General features: G+C 35.9%; 1 protein-coding gene across 1 annotated transcript in view; it reads right to left on the bottom strand.

The window, feature by feature from the left end:
* Positions 1-15206, bottom strand: part of Oseg2 (intraflagellar transport protein Oseg2) — a 48542-nt gene that overhangs the window by 16491 nt on the left and 16845 nt on the right. The window contains exons 11-21 of the mRNA XM_067112963.1: positions 12016-12194; positions 10176-10319; positions 8405-8518; positions 5925-6099; positions 5525-5671; positions 4666-4846; positions 3581-3783; positions 2113-2270; positions 1346-1490; positions 972-1162; positions 193-375 (exon numbers count right to left, since the gene is read on the bottom strand). Coding sequence (XP_066969064.1) covers positions 193-375; positions 972-1162; positions 1346-1490; positions 2113-2270; positions 3581-3783; positions 4666-4846; positions 5525-5671; positions 5925-6099; positions 8405-8518; positions 10176-10319; positions 12016-12194 — 1820 coding nt within the window. The remainder of the gene's footprint in view (positions 1-192; positions 376-971; positions 1163-1345; positions 1491-2112; positions 2271-3580; positions 3784-4665; positions 4847-5524; positions 5672-5924; positions 6100-8404; positions 8519-10175; positions 10320-12015; positions 12195-15206) is intronic.

The following is a 15206-nucleotide window of genomic DNA, read 5'->3' as shown; positions in this document are numbered from 1 at the left end:
ACATATAAATTTTTCCAAAATTATTTAACAATTGTAGTGAAAAATAATGAACATTTCTTCATCTGCAAAGTAAAGTTTGCTATGAAAGTTAAGACAATGCATCTAAACGGCATGGGAACAAGACATTTAACAGAAGTTGTTCGTGAGTGTATCATCTTTTCGAAAACTCACACTTACGATTTTAAAACCTACCCTGTATGCATCTTCCCACATGTCAACATTGCGATACATGTTGACAGCAGCTTTCCAGTCTCCTGCATCTATGAAATGTTTTTCTGCATCACGATAATTGCTCTCCTGTTCTAGTTCGCCAGCCAAGTGTAAATGAGTTGACTGAACCAGGTCAGGGTGGTAATGAGAAACCAATCGCATCATCTGTAATTGAAATATCAGGTTAATTGAAAATCAAATTAATTTGCTAAAATGTCTAATAGATCATGCTTGATCTATTAGATATATGTAAAGTACATATTTGTTCATATGAATCCCTTTATCATATAGCCTTATTCTGTGCAAATATTTCCCTACTACTGCACTGACTTCACAGATATTGCAACATGAAAGATCCCACTGAGCAAGCCCAGACCACTCTCCACAGTCCCAGAAGGTGTCCTGCTAATTCATCTGCTACCTAGAGTAACGGCCATGGGAGATTTTTATGTTTCTCAAATAATTTCTTCAGAATTTATTGAAGAATTCAACTTTTAATGAGGTGTGGAAACTGGAGCAACACAAATTTAAAATCAGACAGCCAAGTGGGAAGTTTCTCAAAGAAAAGAGAAAGAAAAATACATACAGGATGCACTCTGGTGCTACAGGAATACTGCACCACCATCAGAGAACTGTGCATACGCCCTGTAGGTTGTACAACTTACTAGGAGAGAAAAGTAAGCATACACACGCTATATGAATGATTATAATAATGTATTACTGTATTTCAACTTAGTGTGACATTCTAATCAACACAGTACCTGATCATACTGTCGCTGCTTCTTGTACATAGTTATGGCAAGATCTGGTTCGTGGACTGATATGTAAAGCTTCTCCGCCTCACGGAATTTACCTTCTCCCTCTAAAACTTGAGCCTGATTGACATACATGACTGCAACTTCATCTGCTCCCATATGCTTACTAGCAAGTTTATGGGCCTTTTCCCATTCCCCTGGAAATATAGAAAAGAATTAAAAAGCACTGGCCTGTTATTACTGAACAGATGACTGGTCTGTTGGCATTTACAGGCAGACAATCATTCATCAGAATTCTGAAGGTTAATGTACTTCCTAAAGGAACATTTAAAACAAACAAGTGGTTCAGTAATAAGGAAACGTGAACATCATTGGCTGACCTGCTTGATTATACATTTCAATTGCTTCCTTGAACATTCCTCCTTTGACATAAAACTTCTCTGCACTCCTCAGGTCGTTCGTTATGGCATAATGATGACCTAATTTCAATAAATATGGTTGTAATGCATCGTCATCATCTATAACCTGTAAAAAGAAAGAAATTCTAACTTTCAGTAAGACTCAAAATCCAGAATTTCCATATTGAAGCACACTTCTAAATTTGAAGGTTTTCATTGATTACATATGTTTTACATTAATAAAAAACAAAAGTCAATTAAGATATCTGATATAAGCTTCAACACAATCAGACCACCAAACTAATCTTTTAGATGGAAGCATAAAAGTACCAAGACTTCTGTGATTCTCTCTATTCTTAAGAAGACTGACGGGCTGCTTCATATAGTGAAGTGGGGTCATATAACAAATTTCATGAACTCTAAAAGTATACAAACATAAAGAATTTGACCAATAATGCCAACAATATCAATGCTTGCTGGCTAAAATTACTGACATGTATTAACACAAACAGAATACTGTACATTACCTGGAGTAACTTTCATCAAACCTTTATAGTAATTTAAACAGCCATCATTACCATTTGCAGTGGTTTGGTTGTCACAGTTTTAATGGATTAGTATTGTTCCTAATTCTACAACATAAAAATCAATTTGTTTTCAAAATACTGTAAATTTAGACTTGAAAAGTAATGAAGGGCATATTCTACTATTGTATACATAATTCCAAGAGAAAAATAGTACTTATTAACCTCTATAATCTGCACAGCTTTCTTCCACTGTCTGGCAGTAATTGCAGCATCAAGAGCTTTAATAGTGCGCCCAGCTTCAATATAATGGCTTATGGCTGCGTCAGCTTGTTTGTTAGCAACTAGCTCATCGCCCCATTCCTCTTCAAGATGAACCACATCTGAAATACAAGACAAAAAATATAGAAAAAAAATTCTTATAATGCTGTAAGTCTACAATGCACCAAAATATACAAACTCAACATGTTTATCTTTTCATTATCATTAAATTATTATCAGTTCTTTTAGCCCTTAAAAATCACTATACCCAAATCATACCTAACCAAAGCATAAATGTGGACATTTTAAAACAAAATTTGGTTTCTAAATCTAAGCACATTTTATTTCATACAATCTCCACTCAAGTGGAGATAATGAGTGATATATTGCTATTCATGATGCGCACATGAGTGGGACCTTCACATCACCTACTGTAAAGGCTTACAGTGCTTCTGTTCTGTCTAGGAAACAGACATGGACAACCTATAGCTGAGAAACAATGACACCACCAGTATGAATAATTGCTTTTGTCTATGTGAAACAACCATTTATGTATTCACCCGGTGAAAAAATCTCTCAAAGCCTATTCATCATTAATTAGTCAATTACAAAAATAAAAAATAAATTAGAAAAGTTTTATAAATAGTTTTATTGAAAATACTTTACTTCTTTCACCTTAATCTTACCTTTCCCTCGTGCTAAAAAAATTACTCTTCTCTCGTACTGTCTTGTGAAGGATGTCAATTTTTGTAATACATTCTAATTTACAAATTAATATAAGGTTCTTAAAGTACTATAATACACATCTGTAGGCTGTGTGTGTGTGTGTACAGTACTGATGAAAAGGAACTATGTAATATTTTATCTTTTTACTGCACGGGCTTTTGGGGGGGAGACGTTTTGTGATCATCTATATCACTAACTGTGTAATTTCCAAATAATAATTACAGCTCTGTAAAGATTCTATCTGGGATGTTTTCTAGTCATAGGCATTCTACTGTGCAGATCTTATAAAACATGCCTATAAGCCTTTGTCTGGTTTCAGCTGGCATCAACACACTCAAGTTAGAAGTGAGGGAAAGATAATGAGAGGTAACTGAACCTCGTGCCTATAAAAAAAAGAACAGGAACTCCTGAGGTTTAAATACAAAAGAAAATGCAATAAAACCAACTGACTTCTCTGATATATTACAGTTACACCCATCAGCGTAGACAAACTACCTCACTACCACCGTCCAATTTTTCCCAGAACAACTCAAAACCTCTCTAGCTACTATGATTCTAGACCACTGCTAAGCCTATTATTCTGTTGCACTTAAAAGAAACAACATATAGATTTTAAAAATATATAAGATATATCAACAAATACAGCAACCACATGATTACACATAAGTACAAACAAGTAATTAAAGAGAACACCAACTGACATTACCTGACGGGTATGCATGTCTTGCTAACTCCACAGCTCGTCCATAGGCTCTACCTTTGCGGTAACTATCTAAAGCCTTCTGAGGCTGCCCAACATTCTCATACAAATTCCCAGCTTGTTCATACAACTCTGCCTTCAAAAGTGCAGTGGCAATTCGAGATATGAGTTCAGGATCTTCTCGCAGTTCATCAATGCTTGTAGCCAGCCTGTAACAACACCAAAATTTGTAATGTTATTTTGCTAATTACAGCCCTACAGCAAAACACTGAAAGCAGACACATATCCTGAAGTTAACTGACTACAAACAAGGCTAGTAGGTAGAATGAGTTTTCATTTCTGCTCATTGTCCCTCTTCCCCCATCCATTTCTTGTCCAAATATTATGCTCTGCCTGCCCCAAAATATTGGTTGGTTTGTCACTTTGGGTCTATTTGGTTCAGTCTGAAGTCTTCAAGGATATGTCCTGAACCACTTAAGGCTCTCAATCATAAGATGACAGTCCCTATGAGCACAGGGCCAAATCTTTCAGCACCCTAGGAAGACACCGAGAAAGTTGTTCTTGATTTCCTTGTCATGAACTGGTTAACCTCTTTATCGAGATTTAAGATCCCAAAAAAGCAGCAGGCCATGTGTTCTTCCATGAGGGTTAAAACTAAAGGTGCAACACAATCTGACATCCACCTGGCACTGAAAGATACCCTGGTCTTCCTTGTTTCACCCAAGGAGTTAGGTTAATAACATACTGGCATGTCAGTTGTGGAAACATAAATTTAAAATCTGTACAATCAGATTCTATTAAACTTATTATCTTAAGAACATAGCAATTGCATTAAATGTAAATTACTGTAAAAGAGGTACAATACAACAAAACTGACTATGGTTAAGAAATTTAAACTTAATTGTTACATGTCATGTAGTTGTATCAAATTAAGTAAATCCTAAACACTTACAGATTCCATTTCTGTTTCAGAGTGCATCACAATTTAAGAACTGATAAAATTAATGTAAAATAAACATCTCTATTATGACAACAAAAGCAACAAATCTGAATTCTGCTAGATTACTAAAAAGAAAATTAGATTTACCAACCTTGATGCTTTAGCAGGCATTCCAGCTTTAAGATACATATTGATTGCTGCCAAGTAGTCCCCTTCTGCTTCCTTCAGCTGGCCAGCCTTTTCCTCTTGGTGAGTATCTAACAACCACTGTGTATAGCCTCTTCGTAACTGCTCCACCTCCGGGTGTCCCTTGATTTCAGCAAGCTGTACAGCTGTAGATGTTGAAAGCACACTTTAGAAATTAATGGAGGTATGAAAACAACCCCAAACACGCAGTCCTGCTTACCGGCAGCATCAGTTAATGGCGATCTGGTTTAACGGCGCTTGTCTAGCGATGCTGTTAACTGGATTTTCGGTGCCAGTAAGCGGTTTATCAGCGTTGGCAAACAGTTTATCGGTGCCGATCTCTGGTTAGAGGAGCCAATATCCAGTTAACAGCGCAATTAAGCGGTTTATCAGTGCTATTATCGCCAATTTTTGGTTAGTGGCGTTCAGCTGGGAATGGAACCCCCGCCGTTAACTGAGGACTGCCTAATGAATCATTGACTCTTTGCTGTACCTCTACAAGGACCATTCAAAACAAATTTCTGTTTTACTTCAATGAAATTCTGTTCACTAGAGAAGGTGAAAATAACAGCTTTGCATAAAATGGCTTCTGGGTGATTTTTTTTTATCAAAAATAGACTTTTAAACAAAAATCACACTGTCGAAACAAATATTATCAAGCTACCAAAAATAAAAATCATATCTAAATGACTGACTGTGAGTGATTAACACAAGTAGCAGTACATATCATGTACCTAAATTAATTCTGAAACTTCAGCGTCCGACTGTTAATAAAAAATTCTTACACAACTTTACTATTACATACAGTATAAAAAGTTGCCTACCTTCATCCCACTTATGCAGTAACTGATACATCTCCATCGCTGCTTCAAGGTTATTATAATCCAAGTATATTCCTTCGGCTCTCTTGAACTGTTTGTCTAGTATAGCCAAGCGAGCATGAACTTCGTAATTTTCAATGCCATCCTCGCCTGAAATGAGCAGAATGCTCGAATAAAGACTGCTAAATTCTGTGCAAAATCTTGTTCTGGCACCCAAATTATATATTACTTTGCACTATGAATAAACTTAAAGTGAAACAAAGAGATTAATAAAGGTACATAATCTTCTTGTTTAGATGTTCCCCAAGACAAAATATTTTTAGGGATTCTGCAAAGGTTGAGGAATGCTGGTTTATATTGTCTACCCTATTATTTCTAGACATATAATAACCTTCATAATTACCTGTGGCTTCCTGTACTTGTTCACGTATCTTATTCACTCCCTGAAGGAATCTAACTTTAGAAACGTCACCCAAAGCAGCATAGCATCTCTCAGCAATGTAGAGATGGCGTCCTTCCAAAGTAAGGCGTGCTAGAGTTCTCCACATTGTCTCTGCTTCAGCAGTTAGAGGTAGCGACTGAATAAGTAAAATAAATTAGTAGGCTTTCATTAATCATACTTCCTGAATCATAATCTATTTCATAATATTAGTACTGTACTGTAATTTTAATCAAGGTTTACACAGAAACAAGAAAAAATTACTTGAAACTATTTAAACGTCTCTGTTTTCAGCTTTTCCTCATATCTTTAAATGATACATCAAGGGTCATCAGAAATTTGACTTGCATTATTTTCATTTAAAATAAAAATGTACTTGCCAGCGATGTTAAAAAGAAAGATAACAAAGTAATTACTGTAGTGCAAAAAGACAAACAGTAACAGAAAAGTTCTGCACATTTCAAATAAATGTGACTTCAGTATTCATTAGCCTAAATATGGACAATTTTACCCAATTCAAGACTTTGCCACTCATTTCCAGTCCTGACTACTGCTGGAAAGTGGCCAATTTTATTTTTGTAAGAGTTAAAAGGGTAATGCTAGCAAAAAGCTACAGTAACTGATGTAAGTTCTACACTATAATGGACAAAATGCCATTATTAGCTAAGTGTTAAAAGCACTGGTGATATTGGACATCCCTCAATATTCCTGACATTGTGAAATGAAAATAGAGGTGTCCTTTAGGTTAATGAGTAAAGAAAAATAATCTTAACTAAAGAAGATAAACAATCAAACATTTTTTTGAAGTGATGAGTTTGTATTGAAAAGTCAATTTTGTTTTTTGTATTTGTTTTACCACAAGCCCACTGCATACTGTTGTACAACACCCTATGTAGAGCTATGAATGTGGGAAGACTTTTGTCAGTCCTGTCCATTGTGATGTCTGGACCTTTTGAGCCAGTGACTTGTGAACTGAAGTATGTCAAGATCCAAAAGTTCTAGACTTAACAAGAGGTCATGAAATAACTTTACTGTCTTGAAACAGACAGGTAGCTTGTAAATAAAGGTAAAGTCATGATTTGTACATTAGCCCTTTGTTGGCCGAGCCGGTTGAGCTTCAGACTGTCACTCGATGGGCCGGAGTTCAATTCCCGCGGCCGGCTGATGAAGAGTTAGAGGAATTTATTTCTGGTGATAGAAATTCATTTCTCGGTATAATGTGGTTCGGATTCCACAATAAGCTGTAGGTCCTGTTGCTAAGTAACCAATTGGTTCTTAGCCACGTAAAATAAGTCTAATCCTTCGGGCCAGCCCTAGGAGAGCTGTTAATCAGCTTAGTGGTCTGGTAAAACTAAGGTATACTTTTTTAAAGCTAATTACAACCCTGATAATCTACTTACCACATCCATATATCACGGAAGGGATTATTCTCACAGCTCCATCCTACAAAAGGCATGATAAAAATTCTGTAAGGGGTTGAAGGCTCCTAACTTGCCCACTAACAAAGCAGAAGGCAGAGCAGGGTGAACAGTGTTAGGAACTTTAATATTCTTCAATTTTAATCAGGACTAGAGTCTGAAGCAGTTAAACAAGTGAAACAGCAGGAACTGACAGTTCAGCACAAGTAAAATTGGAGTTAAGAATGGATGTATAGTATTAAAAGGTATCAAAATGCCTGAAAATTCAAGCAATACAGTCGACAGCTAATTACCTGGCATATTACATGCGCAAGATGTAATGCATGCACAAACAAAGTGAGAAGTGCTGGAAATACTGTACATTCTTAAGATGATACGGAAGGAACCAACTCGATCAAAATTGCCAATACCACAAATAACATGTTACTGCAACAAATAAGATGTTACTGCAACAGCAGCAACATCTCAAATAGTGGAAAGTGGTATTGATGTGAAGAAAATAATAAGCTAGAAAAGTGAAACAACAAAACGTACACCTAAAGGGCAACCTAATTCTACAATACGAGAGAAAAAGTAACATGCCTATCATATACCAGTTAGCTATTACTTATACCAATATGGAAAGATTACCGATAATATAAAAATTAACACCAATAATATAAAAATTATCTTTTTATATTATTGGTCTGTAGCATAAAGCACTTAGCATTCTACTCTTTGAATAAGTTAGAAACAGAAGTACTGTACTTATATACATAACTAGCAAACTAACAACCACGTAGGGTGAAAACTGATTGTTTAAATTCCCTCAGTCTTTTGAATTCAAGAAAAGTACACTAATGCCAATATTTTGCACAAGTGTAATACAAATTATGTTATGAAAATGAATGAAAGATGAAAGCATAAAGGTAGTCTACCAAAATAACGAGAGATGAAAACAGAAATATCTGGGGATTTTTAAACAACAGTGAACACCATCACAGAGCAAAGAATAACGAATACCAAATTCAAACTGAAACCACTAACCTCAAGGTAACTCATTGCCCTAATGTAATCCCCATCGTCAATGGCTGTCCCAAATTCTATAAGTCCTTCGTCAAGTGCATAAGAGAGCTCCTGGACTCCATCTTGAACAACTACCTGAAAAAAATCGCAATTTCTCATTAGCCGGACCCCTTTAAAGACACATGTTTTCTCTAAACGAAAATTGGAAGTACATACAAAAAGTAATGAAAATACACAATTATAAATATATTGCAGTGCTGCCGAGACCTGTCCTACAGCTTCTAAGCATTTTCCACACTTATTTTCTACCTTACAAGAAAATCTAATTAGTATAGGACCAAAATATCCTGTTTGACAAAGTCACAAAACTTTTAGAAGACCACAATAAAAATTACACTAATAATAATTTACAGAAAAACATACATTAGTGGATGGTGAACTTGCATTCATTCAATCTACAATATCAATCAAATTATCTAATTTATCATAACGGTGTTATAATCCTGGTACTTTCTTTATTGCATATCAGGTTAATCAAATACAATACTAAATGTGAAAATAAAACATACAGACTTCTGCGAGGCAAATATCCTTTGACATAATTACGTAATTCATGTCATACCAAACCAGTTACGAGATACTGTATTTCTATGAATCATTAACTTTACAATATTGCAAGGTCATAGCTTGAATGGCAGGAAGGAAATGTTTTAATCCTCTTTTGTTTTAAAAACCTGATACTGAGTTATGGGGAGTATGAAGGTCCACCTGCAGTGTATGAGAGAGTACCTGCCATTAAACAGGTATTTCAAGTTTAATTCAGTCTTTCCCGACTACTGTCGTCGTTGTTTTAGATTAAGCCAGTCTTGTGCTGGCACACGCTCTCGCTCCTTGAGCAGCCCGTAACTGAAGCAAGCCTTGGAATAGAAAACAGATTCTAGCGGTCTCTTTCCTGACAGTGTGCGAAACAATCTTTGGCACAAGATCTTTGCTTTACTTTAAAGTAAGTCCTCTTAAATGATACCTCTAAATATGGCGTACCCTACAAGGTCCTTCATCCATGCAGTCAATCCCTGACTTGAGGCAGATACTGCCAGCATGGTTACCTACAACAGGCAAGAATCACTCAATACTTTACTTTTAAAACCAATCATGATTTTTATGGGTTGAGTTTACTAGGCTTTGCTGAGTGCTGCTCTAATCCCTTGATGCTTGTCAACAGGGCAGTCAGTTATAATGTTTGGTAAGATTCATAGATATAATACAAATGATCATATTAAAATTAAGTTATTTCTGTAAATACCTAGCATTCATAGTCCCCATCCAGCTTCCCAAATCCCAATGGGCAGAAAATTAACTGAGCATAGAAAATAGAGTTGCTCTCTCCTTTCCTAATATAGGGAAGGTAAAGGGGACGACGAAATAGGCTACTAATAAACCAGATATCATCCCTCTTCTTTTTTTTTCTCATGCCGAGGGAGCAGGCACCTTGAAATTTATTGCTATATCAATGTTAGGTAAGATTCATAGCAACATTACTGCATATATTCTCAAGTTTCAATTGTGCATGCACATAGTATTCATGTAACTACATACAGGAGTAATACCTCCAGTTTTGAAATTTAACTTCAACTACAGTATTCCTAGTACTTTGAATGTAAAGTTGTTTCTCCCAATGAGGCTCACTGACTTCATGCAAGAGATGACTGTATCCAAGATACGATACCCTCAAAGGTTAACTGACTCACCAAAAACACAGATATAGCATAGAAAAAATAAACCAATTACTTACCTCAGTTCTTCCATCTGCTCTTTCTACATCAACAACCTCTCCTTTAATCTGGAATATTGTGACTCTCTCAGGGGTGTCAATGTTATACCATACGCACATCTGTTCACGACTTTGGGCAACCACAACATCGCTTCCTGGAACCCACTAAACCACCAAAATGGAAAATATCAATTAAAATCAATTATATAACATTATCATCTAAGACTGATTTTACAAAAACCAATAATACCAGCTATTTTAAAAATCTAAAAATAATTGGTCATGTTTAAACTTTACAAAAAAAGATCTCAGACAGCTGGAACAAGTCCCCCCTCTCAATAATTCATAAATCAACAATCAACATTTTTCAGTCTAGAAAGTTTTTAGTTTAACTAACCAGACATATTCTCTTCATACTAATGAAGAATTCTTACCATTTGAATATAAGGTGCTCAGAAGAATATTAGGAATTAACGGGAGGGATAGGATATCAAATAACAGAATTAGTGAAGTAACGGGGTTGCAACCGGTCGATGAGTATGTTAGATTCTGACGCTGGAAGTGGCTAGACCATGTGTATAGAAGACAGGGAATAGTAAGAGATACACCAGGGTGGGTTCCCCTTGGTAGAAGAGGTAGAAGTAAGCCAAAGGAGACGTGGTTAAGGACAATGAGGCAGGAAGCAGGAGACGAGTGTTGGGGAGATCTTTAGGAGTTAGCCCAGGACAGAATGTGGTGGCATGAGTTCATCAAGGCCCTATGCATCCCTGCGGGTGCCGTAAGAAATGACTGATTGATTGATTGACTAATGAAGACTGAAAATACAGAGGAATCAATGGGAAAATTTGAACACGGCACATTTAGTAATTTTGTTGCTGGTCATAATTTTCCCATCTTACGACACAATGCTATGATTTATGGTGACAACACAATTGAAAAATCATATGACCAGTGTAGATGTTGCATAGAGATGCAGCCCAGCAGAAAATAAAGAGATCTAACAGACTGAGATTCCTTGAACATGTGATGAGATACAATAAGAGGAAGACTTGATCAGAAAAGTAGTAATTTGAAGGCCGAATGATGAAGAACAGCATGAAAACCTTGATTTCACCAAAAAGGAGAATTCAGGTAGAAAGTGCACAAGACAGAACAAAGCAGAGATATATTTTACATCTAACTCCATCAAACAAAAGGCTGATGTAAACATTTCAATTATGAAAATGATTTGTGCAATAAAAAAAAACTTCCCCTGATTTAACAATGATAAAAAAACCATTTTATTATGAACATGAGTCATGCTGAGTGATATGCGTTGTACAGATACTCACATTGTCGATCTCTACGCTTCTTAAATTTACTTTGTGCATTACCTTCTAATTCCTTTTACTAATTCTTCTGAGTTGTTAATCAATGTATAGGATTTGTGAGCCCCACAAATGTGGGCTAATTACAGGCAATGGTTTGCTATGAAGTAATTTATGTCTTGTTTTCTTTGTATAACTAATTTGCAAAAAAAGTCACTATTTTTGTTGAATTAAATCTGATCTGGGAAAGTAAATATTTGCAAAATTTTAGCATGCTGTACTGGTAAACTGCTGTCTACAGATGTATGATGCTATTTTTAGTATGAAACTAGCCTCTGAAAGTGACTTCTCTTCAAGGATACTTCATCAGTGTAAAAATGGATTTCCTAAAGACGTAACAATTTGAACACTAAAATTCACTATGTAGTAATGACGTCAGATTTAATCACAAGTACATGTACTACGCTTATAGCTAACATATATGATAAAGATATACAGTACTATATTTCTAGAGCTAAGTGACAAGTTAAAAGAATCAAAACTGGTTTGCTTACCTGAACGAATGTACAATAATTCAGTACTGTTGTCTTCTGAAGAATACTAACATTAACTAAAGTCAGTCGCTGTCGTTTATCTCTGAACAAAAGATGGGAGCTTGTTTCATTCAACTCAAGCCAGTCAATTCGAGAGTCGTGCGTTATTTGGCCCAAAGTCACTCCAAATATCAAATCAACTATAAAAAAAGAAGAAATTAAAAAATAGTAAGAATAAGTTTCACTGTTTTCACCATTTTTACAGCAAACTCAGATCCAACAACACTGAAAACATTCAAAACAACTTGTTACATAGTGACGCTTAATTCTCTTTGGGCTGGAATAATGAAAGCTTAACTGCAATATAAAGCCCAATTATGTTTCAATAATATATAAATAAATCTATTCCATTAAATTTCTGAGCTTAAAATAATGAAAACCAAACCTTTACAAATATTATTATTATTATTATTATTATTATTATTATTATTATTATTATTATTATTATTATTATTATTATTATTATTATTATTCAGAAGATGAACCCCTATTAGTACACATATGGAACAAGCCCAAGGGGGCTACTGACTTGAAATTCAAGCTTCCAAAGAATATGGTGTTTATTTGAAAGAAGTTACACAAGATAATAGGAAATACAAAAAGAAGAGCTCAGTTATTAGAAAATGAAATAATTAATAAATTATTTGATAAACGGATAAAGCATGAATAAATTATCAAAATACAAGATAAATTGTTTTAGGGTAGCAATGCACTGCCTCTTCACTTGAACTCTGAGGTTCTAATTGCACATCCCTTAGGAGACTCTTCCAAAGTCCAATAGTGCGAGGAATAAAAGACCTCTGGAACTGAGATGCTCGACAGTGTGGCACACTTACTATATATTGGGGCTGCTTTCTAGCATATCAGGTTACTCTCAGCAGGGACAGAAGATCAGGGATCAATTGTGATGGCGAAAGTTCTCTGAAAAATCGACAAACAAGAGACCATCCATCCTGGTTCAAGTTATGACTGCTAGTGTTAGGGAACAGAAACATACACCACGAACCAAACCACTCTATCTAAAAGCGGTAAATCTCTGGCAAAAGCAGACATCCACACCGGAGAACAGTACTCCAGTTAAGGAAGGACAACAACTTGAAATAGGTTGCATTCATTTTAATCACTGTTATACACATGTGATTGTTCTAAAACTGGTAATTCCTCCTCTAATGAGAATAATTATCTTTATTGTTACTGCGAAAATTGCCAATTTTTGGTTATTGGAGCCTCTGTTAGGTATGTGACGGCACGACGATAAGTGAAAATCGGTGATTTTCAGTTATCGGTGCCTCTGTTACGTATGTACCAGCGCCAATACCTGATTATCAGCGCTGATAAGCGGAAATCGGCGCATATCAGCGCCAAAAATTGCCAAGTTTCGTTGCTAGACAAGCCCCAATAACTGAGCCCCCAATAACGGGGGACTGCCTGTATTACACAGATTAACCAAATCACTGAGTAAAAACTACTGATTTTTGGTATACTGTAATTATTTAAAAACTTTACTACCGGATAAACTGAAACTGCTGAAGATTAAGATGAAATTTCCTTAATTTATTTGTTACCAACACCTGACATTTGCTGTTGGTTCAAGTTTGGACATTCACATACTGTATATTTTATATATATTTTATATAACATTTAACTGTTAACAGTAGTCAGTATTCTCTGCCTCAATGGATTGAGGTCATGTATGGCATTCATCCACTACCTGGGAATTAAGTGAGTGTAATCAATTCGAGGATGAGATCAGATTATTTCAATATGACCCTGTTACTGGTATGAAGAATGCCACAGTCAAACAATAGCTTTAATCTCGTTTAATTTGTTGTTATTAAATGCAATATTCTGTGATGTATTAATTAAAGCTGCAATCAGTTAAACAAATGACTAAAACTGATCTGGCTACAGTATTTTCAGCTCTTGGTGTTTTGATTTGCATCTTCATTTCCTTCAATCCCTACATGAGCATGGATCCAACATATTTCAACATTTACACCAGCTCTTGAAATAACCTACAGAAGCCAATACAAAACAGAATTCTCTGAAAAAAGATTCTGACCATTCGCGTGAAGGAGCAGTTGAGAAGAAGACCAGAAAGAATCCATCCGTTTACATGCTGATGGCCTCCACTGGGCCAAGAAGGCTTTCTTCAGCAGAGGAGAAAGGCAAGGCAGGAATAGTGAAAAAGTCCATCAACAAGCCAAATTTATTAAAAGACTGAGTTTTGGCCACAATCTTCAAAGGGAAGAACAACAGCTGGAATGAGGGACATCTGCCAAACGGGAACAGAGTGAACTGACATAGAGGTGGCAAGAGCAACAAAGGAACAGTTCTGAGAATCATATCCAATAAGGTGTTTCTCAAGGACTCATAAGGCAGTCTAGTGAGTCTGTGCAGTATCAAAGTGAAATCCCAAATGGAAATAGAGCAGAAGGCAACATCAATGTCAGTATAGCAGAAACAAACAAACTCCACTGTTTATACATAAAAACAGAAAATTCACACAGAAGTTAAGCAAAAGAGACCACCTAGCAAGGAGACAAAATTAATTAAAAAAGAAAAGAACTTCAGAATACCAAATGGAAAAAGTGAGCACTATGAATGAAAAAGTCGGTGATACGAAGCAGACTGAAGAGGGCTAAAATGTACACCTGAACTACTTCAGAATATGTGAAAATGAAAAAACATGTAAGAGAGAAAAGGATAAAACAGCACAATAACTGGAAAGACATTGGCAAAGGTCCTTGGAAGCACAACATACATCTAAAACCACTGATGTCATGCAGAAGAATGGGAGGCATTGGTCGCCAGACAGCGGTCTGAGAGCTGAGAATGTGCAGTGGGACTTTTCTTCTCTCAACTCTTCAAGTTGGTGTGACTGGGTCCATTTCACAGGGAACATGGCTAATTATGAGTATGGGTTTCAAAAAACAAAATTTAAGCTGGAGACCATTTTATCACAGGTTTACAGAACGGAAGATATACAAACAGTTCCCCAGTCTCCCACCTAATGGCTGGTGAAGCCTAGATGCATGAAGTGTCCAATACATATAATACTAACATACGGCAATGGGTCTGTGATGCAAGAAATACAAGACATACCTTGATAAATAAAAAAGTAATTATTATTTTCCTATCCAGTTTGAATC

This window comes from Macrobrachium rosenbergii, chromosome 12, assembly GCF_040412425.1.
Source record: "Macrobrachium rosenbergii isolate ZJJX-2024 chromosome 12, ASM4041242v1, whole genome shotgun sequence".
Classification (NCBI taxonomy): Eukaryota; Metazoa; Arthropoda; class Malacostraca; order Decapoda; family Palaemonidae; genus Macrobrachium; species Macrobrachium rosenbergii.
The sequence above is the reverse complement of the archived record's forward strand: the minus strand, read 5'-3'. Positions and strand labels throughout refer to the sequence as shown.